Genomic DNA, 8,113 nt, shown 5'->3' with positions numbered 1-8,113 from the left:
AGCAGCAGCTTTACTTTGAGTTCCTCCCGGATGGCAGAGCTTCTCACCCTATCTCTAAGGGAGAGCCCCGCCACACGGCGGAGGAAACTCATTTCGGCCGCTTGTACCCGTGATCTTATCCTTTCGGTCATGACCCAAAGCTCATGACCATAGGTGAGGATGGGAACGTAGATCGACCGGTAAATTGAGAGCTTTGCCTTCCGGCTCAGCTCCTTCTTCACCACAACGGATCGGTACAACGTCCGCATTACTGAAGACGCCGCACCGATCTGCCTGTCGATCTCACGATCCACTCTTCCCCCACTCGTGAACAAGACTCCTAGGTACTTGAACTCCTCCACTTGGGGCAGGGGCTCCTCCCCAAACCGGAGATGGCACTCCACCCTTTTCCGGGCTATTAAATTATTATTTAAGAAATTAAATCTTCCCATAATCATGCCACCATAATCATTTGGATACTTAGAAGAGTTCCAGTGAAAATAACGACAAAGCTAAAAACAACGTAATTTTTTTTTTCAATTTTATTTAAGGAGATAATCAGCCTCACACCAATATCTACATCAGCAAATAATATCTATACAAAAAACATGATACAATTACACCATTTTTACTCATTATTAGTGCCCCAGTGACTATACAATAAGACAAATAACCTTACTTTTTGTTGTATTTTGAATGCATAAAAAGTTAAAAATTGCTGCAAATGATATTGTTGATGTAAATAAATCAAAAGGAAAGATGTTTTGCTACATGTCCCCCTGATTATTGTACAGAGACTCACAGCCCTTCCACAAAAGAGCTATCCTCTTTGGCAAAAGGAGCTGAGGCTGTCCAGTGGCCTCCAATGGGGTCATGCACTAACCTCAGCTTCAAGCCCAGCAACACCAGATCCCTCAACAGCTTAGTGTCGAGCCAGGGTGCTGATGGTAATGATGGTGGGGGGGGGAAGAACATCCCTTCCCTTCGCCTCTGGTCTTACTGTAGGAATGGTGATGCGCTTCAATCGTGTTTTCCCTTCCCTTTAGGGGTGCCTTCGTTCCAGGCCACGTAAACAAACAGGGCCAGCACCACGTGCACTGCCAGCACAGCCACAATGGCGGCGTAGAAGTAGCTATCAGAACTTGACATCTTCATTGAACCTAGGAACACAACATGGAGATGATGAACCATGTAGAATGTGTGCTTTTTTACATAATTGGTTATAGGTTCAGTAGATCTTAGACTTACACAAACTTTAATGATTCACAAGGGAAATTGTTCCACACAGCAGCTCAGTTATAATGATGGAAAGTGTAAAGATGGAAAGGACAATGCAGGTACCAATAGGCTAAATATAGTGATATAAAATATAACACATATGTAATATTTATACAATATATGCAGAGAATAGTATATATACTGATATATTATGTCGATATCATATATACAATATATAACAATTACCATGTACAATATTACAGTATATGTGACAGCTGCAGCATACAATAAAGAGTAAATCCAGCAGAAAATAGAAAATAGACATTAAAGGCCTGCTGAAATGAGATTTTCTTATTTAAATAGGGATAGCAGGTTCATTCTATGTGTCATACTTGATCATTTCGCGATATTACCATATTTTTGCTGAAAGGATTTAGTAGAGAACATTGACGATAAAGTTCGCAACTTTTGGTCGCTAATAAAAAAGCCTTGCCTTTACCGGGAGTAGCAGACGATGTGTGCGTGACGTCACGAGTTGTGGGGGTCCTCACATCCTCACATTGTTTATAATCATAGCCTCTAGCAGCAAGAGCTATTCGGACCGAGAAAGCGACAATTTCTCCATTAATTTGAGTGAGGATGAAAGATTTCTGGAAGAGGAAATTTAGAGTGAAAGACTAGAAAAAAAAAAAGGCGATGGCAGTGAGAGCGATTCAGATGTTATTAAACACATTTACTAGGATAATTCTGGAAAATCCCTTATCTGCCTATTGTGTTGCTAGTGTTTTAGTGAGATTAAATAGTACCTGAAAGTTGGAGGGGTGTGGCCGCGGGTGTGTTGACGCCAGAGTCTCTGAGGGAAGTCACGAAGCTGCAGCAGGACGGAAGCTCCGCTGATGTCTCCGGTAAGAGGCGACTTATTACCACAAATTTCTCACCGAAAACTGCCGGTTGACATGTAGTCGGGATCCATGTTCGCTTGACCGCTCTGATCCATAGTAAAGCTGCACAGTCATCTTTCGGGAATGTAAACAAGGAAACACTGGCTGTGTTTGAGTGGCTAAAGGCTAAAAGCTTCCCACCTCCATCTTTCTACTTTGACTTCTCCATTATTAATTGAAAAAATTGCAAAAGATTCAGTAACACAGATTTCTGGAATACTGTGTAATTATGCGATTAAAGTATACGACTTATAGCTTGGATCGGGCTGGAAAATAATGTCCGCTACAACCGGTGACGTCAAACGCACTCGTCATCATACGTGTCGTCATACCGCGACGTTTTCAACACGACACTTCGTGGGAAATTTAAAATTGCAATTTAGTAAACTAAAAAGGCCGTATTGGCATGTGTTGCGATGTTAATATTTCATCATTGATGTATAAACTATCAGACTGCGTGGTCGGTAGTAGTGGCTTTCAGTAGGCCTTTAAAACTAGATTAGATTAAATCAGAGCTATCTTAATCAGAATAATACAGAGTGATACTTGAAGCATAACAAACTGTGTTATACATCAGCAAACACTACAAACAGAAGGGCACATAATTAGTCAGAGTATTGTAAGAAACCTGCTTTAAAGAGAATAAACTAGTGCATTTAATAATCCAAACAAAGAACAACCGGGGTGTGGAAGTGTGACTTAATTAGTATGAAAATGTAAATATTTGACAATGTGGCGGACATTCATCATTAAGCTATACATTGGATTATTTTTAAATAATTAAAAATCGTAAACATTACACGGGAAAAAATCCAAGAGTGCTCCCAGAAGACGAAGTCAACTTTTACTTTCAACTCACTTTGTTGTGCGTAGCTCGAAGGACGTACTCTGAAAATGTTTTTTATTAAGATCGTAACGTCAACAACTGGTACTCAATGACATTGAATCGTTAAAACGAAATGTTGCACCCTTAGAAACGACTTTTGTGATTTTGTTGTTGACGATCTATCGTAATAATAATTAGTATTCATAACACTCATCAAAGGAATAGTAATCATAATTAGTATTCATAATATTCATCATGGCAGCACAGTGGACGAGGTGTTAGTGCATGTGCCTCACAATACGAAAGTCCTGAGTAGTCCTGGGTTCAATCCCAGGCTCGGGATCTTTCTGTGTGGAGTTTGCATGTCCTCCCCGTAACTGCATGGGTTCCCTCCGGGTACTTCACCTTCCTACCACTTCCAAAAATAGGTTAGGTTGATTGGCAACACTAAATTGGCCCTAGTGTGTGAATGTGAGTGTGAATGTTATCTGTCTATCTGTGTTGGTCCTGTGATGAGGTGGCGACTTGTCCAGGGTGTACGCCGCCTTACGCCCGAATGCAGCTGATGTAGGCTTCAGCACCACCGTGACCCCAAAAGGGACAAGCGGTAGTAAAATAGATGGATGAATGAATACTCATATTTGAGGTATTTACCACTGCAGACTGCAAGGACACTATTAAAGGCCTACTGAAACCCACTTGGTCCGCATTGCCGGCAGTAAGTCGGACACATTTCCAGTGAGGGTTGGACTGCGCCAAGGCTGTCCTTTGTCACCGATTCTGTTCATAACTTTTATGGACAGAGTTTCTAGGCGCAGTCAAGGCGTTGAGGGGTTCCGGTTTCGTAACCGCAGGATTAGGTCTCTGCTTTTTGCAGATGATGTGGTCCTGATGGCTTCATCTGACCGGGATCTTCAGCTCTTACTGGATCGGTTTGCAGCAGAGTGTGAAGCGACCGGAATGAGAATCAGCACCTCCAAGTCCGAGTCCATGGTTCTCGCCCGGAAAAGGGTGGAATGCCATCTCAGGGTTGGGGAGGAGACCCTGCCCCAAGTGGAGGAGTTCAAATACCTAGGAGTCTTGTTCACGAGTGAGGGAAGAGTGGATCGTGAGATCGACAGGCGGATCGGTGCGGCGTCTTCAGTAATGCGGACGTTGTACCGATCCGTTGTGGTGAAGAAGGAGCTGAGCCGGAAGGCAAAGCTCTCAATTTACCGGTCGATCTACATTCCCATCCTCACCTATGGTCATGAGCTTTGGGTCATGACCGAAAGGATAAGATCACGGGTACAAGCGGCCGAAATGAGTTTCCTCCGCCGTGTGGCGGGGCTCTCCCTTAGAGATAGGGTGAGAAGCTCTGTCATCCGGGAGGAACTCAAAGTAAAGCCGCTGCTCCTCCACATCGAGAGAAGCCAGATGAGGTGGTTCGGGCATCTGGTCAGGATGCCACCCGAACGCCTCCCTAGGGAGGTGTTTAGGGCACGTCCAACCGGTAGGAGGCCACGGGGAAGACCCAGGACACGTTGGGAAGACTATGTCTCCCGGCTGGCCTGGGAACGCCTTGGGATCCCCCGGGAAGAGCTAGACGAAGTGGCTGGGGAGAGGGAAGTCTGGGTTTCCCTGCTTAGGCTGCTGCCCCCGCGATCCGACCTCCGATAAGCGGAAGATGATGGATGGATGGATGGATGGATGAAACCCACTACTACCGATAGTTTATCCAATCCAATCCACTTTATTTATATAGCACATTTAAACAACAATAACGTTTCCAAAGTGCTGCACAGCCATGTTAAAAACAATCGCAAAAATAAATAAATATATATATATATATATATATATATATATACATATTATGCTCCACCAATGACTGAATAAAAACAAAAAATAAATAAATATAAAACCAATAAAAACAATATAAAAACAAATATGATTAAAAACTATTTTAAAGGGTAAAATAAATTAAAACAGTAAAATAGAAATCAAAGTGTATAAAAAACACAGAGGACAACAGAGAACAGAGGACCACACAACTCACGTAGTGTTAAAAGCCAAAGAATAAAAGTGGCTCTTAAGACGAGACTTAAAACACTCCACTGTGGAAGCAGTTTGAACATGGAGGGGCAGAGTGTTCCAGAGCTTAGGGCCGACCACAGAGAAGGCCCTGTCTCCCCTGGTCTTAAGTCTGGTCTTGGGCACCACGAGCTGGAACTGGCTCTCGGACATCAGAGCGCGCGCAGGAATGTAAATTTGGACGAGGTCCGAGATATACTGAGGTGCCAGTCCATGTAAAGATTTAAAAACAAACAGCAATGTTTTAAAATCAATTCTAAAATGAACAGGGAGCCAGTGCAAACTCTGAAGAATTGGGGTTATATGCTGGCGTTTCCTGGCCCCTGTTAAAAGTCGTGCTGCCGCGTTCTGGACTAACTGCACCCGGGAGAGAGCTTTTTGGCTAATTTATATATCAATGATGAAATATTAACATTGCAACACATGCCAATATGGCCGGTTTAGTTTACTAAGTTGCAATTTTAAATTTCCCGCGAGGCTTCCTGTGGAAAACGTCGCGGAATGATGACGCGTGCGCATGACGTCACCGGTTGTAGCGGACATGTTCTCCCAGCACTGATTACGGCTAAAAGTAGTCTGTTTTTATCGCATAATTACACAGTGTTGCTGAATCTTTTGCAATTTGTTCAAATAATAATGGATACTACAAAGCAGAAAGATGTTGGTGGAAAGCGGTGTATTGCAGCCGGCTGTAGCAATACAAACACAGCCGGTATTTCTTTGTTGTGAAGCTTTAATATGGAACAGAGCGGTCAAGCGAACATGTTTCTATACCACATTTCAACCGGCAGGTTTCGGTGAGAAAATTGTGGTAATAAGTCGGCTCTTACCGTAAACATGAGCGGAGCTTGTGTCGTTCCTGCAGCAGCTGTCAAAGAGGCAGCTGCGACTTTCTTGGCTCCTCCATGGCTTCCCTCAGAGACACTGGCGGTCACCACACCCCTCCAACTTTCAGGTATGACTATATAATCTCACTACAACACTAGTAACACAATAAGCAGATGAGGGATATCCACAGTTATCCTAGCATATGTGTCTGATAACATCTGAATCGCTCCCACTGCCCTCGTCTTTTTTTTTTCTTCTAGTCCTTCACTCTCACTATCCTCATCCACGAATCTTTCATCCTTGTTCAAATTAATGGGGAAATTGTCGCTTTCTCGGTCTGAATTGCTCTAGCTGCTGGTGGCCATGACTGTAAACAATGTGAGAATGTGAGGAGCTCTACAACCCGTGACGTCACCCGCACATCGTCTGCTACTTCCGGTACAGGCAAGGCTTTTTTATTAGCGACCAAAAGTTGCAAACTTTATCGTCGATGTTCTCTACTAAATCCTTTCAGCAAAAATATGGCAATATCGCGAAATGATCAAGTACGACACATAGAATGGACCTGCTATCCCCTTTTAAATAGGACCATCTCATTTCAGTAGGCCTTTAAAGTTGCATTTAGTCATGCAATTCTGGTATAATCTGCTAAGCTTGGACATTGTGATTGTTTTGCCGGTTTGGTGGATAAAAGGCACAAAAAGAAGACTTACTTTCAAAAATGTAAGCTTTGGAAGCGAAGTACAAGCCAATGGGCAGTGTGATCATCAAGATGGTGAAGAACAGCAGTGTCTTCAGGGCTGAAACCAGAGAGCCTTCATTCCTGCAAACAAAACAACACACTTAGTTCTGTTTCGATGGATCTTTTTTTTTTTTTACCTGCAACTGAACTGACTATTCAGTTTATTGCACATAATATTGTAGATGTAGACATGTGTCCTATACGCCAAACTACATGCAGGATAAAAACACAACGCTAACTGGCTAAGCTAGCTCGCTAGCAAATGTTAAATTAAATGACATTAAATGAATTTTCCTACGTTCTAAAATTAGGTGGCGGTCCGCCTGTAAAGTCCGATGTCGTCCTATCAGAACCGTCCATTATTGTTCGGATTAACAGCAGGATAAAGATTAATACAATTAGGAGGGGGAAAAAGACGCGACTGTCAACACGCAGCTATTTTCCTTGTAATGTGTCGTCACTTCCGCATTAAGTCACGAGACCCGTTGACGTCATATGACGAACCCGTCACAAGACGTAAGAGATCGGTTTCCAAATTTAAAGTTATTTTACAGAAATTGAGTGAGCCTATGGCTTTGCACTTTGTCTATATATATATATATATATATATATATATATATATATATATATATATATATATATGTTAGGGGTGTGGGGAAAAATCGATTCAAATTTGAATCGCGATTCTCACGTTGTGCGATTCAGAATCATTCTCTTTTTTTTTTTTTAAACCTTTTTTTTATTTTTTTTTAATCAATCCAACAAAAAAATACACAGCAATACCATAAGAATGCAATCCAATTCCAAAACCAAACCTGACCCAGCAACACTCAGAACTGCAATAAACAGAGCAATTGAGAGGAGACACAAACATGACTCAGAACAAACCAAATGTAGTGAAACAAAAATAAAAAATATCAACAACAGTATCAATATTAGTTATAATTTCAGCATAGCAGTGATTACAAATCCCTCATTGACATTATCATTAGACATTTATAAAAATAAAAAAAAAGAACAATAGTGGCTTACACCTGCATCACATCTCATAAGCTGGACAACACACTGTGTCCAATGTTTTCACAAAGATAAAATAAGTCATATTTTTGGTACGTTTAATAGTTAAAACAAATTTTAATTATTGCAATCAGTTGATAAAACATTGTCCTTTATAGTTATAAAAGCCTTTTTTTTTTTTTAAATCTACTACTCTACTAGCATGTCAGCAGACTGGGGTGGATCCTGCTGAAATCCTATGTATTGAATGAATACAGAATCGTTTTGAATCGAGAATCGCATTGAATCGAAAAAATCGATATATAATGGAATCACGACCCCAATCATCAATATTGAATCGAATCGTGGGACATTCAAAGATTCGCAGCCCTAATATATATATATATATATATATATATGTAGGTGTGGGAAAAAATCACAAGACTACTTCATCTCTACAGATCTGTTTCATGAGGGGTTCCCTCAATGCTTCCATTAAAATCTCCTGATGAT

The 8,113-nt window shown here is 41.5% G+C and overlaps 1 protein-coding gene across 1 annotated transcript; it reads right to left on the bottom strand.

The window, feature by feature from the left end:
• Positions 1 to 503: 503 nt before the first annotated feature.
• On the bottom strand, positions 504 to 7,068 carry vma21 (vacuolar ATPase assembly factor VMA21). Its single transcript, XM_061901983.1, has 3 exons — positions 6,903 to 7,068; positions 6,576 to 6,685; positions 504 to 1,139 (listed from the first exon to the last, which is right to left on the bottom strand). The coding sequence occupies exons 1-3, from the start codon at positions 6,962 to 6,964 to the stop codon at positions 1,000 to 1,002; spliced, it is 312 nt and encodes a 103-aa protein (XP_061757967.1). The 5' UTR covers positions 6,965 to 7,068; the 3' UTR covers positions 504 to 999.
• Between the last annotated feature and the right edge of the window lie 1,045 nt (positions 7,069 to 8,113).

Source organism: Nerophis ophidion, linkage group LG05 (assembly GCF_033978795.1).
Source record: "Nerophis ophidion isolate RoL-2023_Sa linkage group LG05, RoL_Noph_v1.0, whole genome shotgun sequence".
In the NCBI taxonomy this organism is placed as follows: Eukaryota; Metazoa; Chordata; class Actinopteri; order Syngnathiformes; family Syngnathidae; genus Nerophis; species Nerophis ophidion.
Note: the sequence above shows the minus strand (reverse complement) of the source record. Positions and strands in the feature narration are given on the sequence as shown.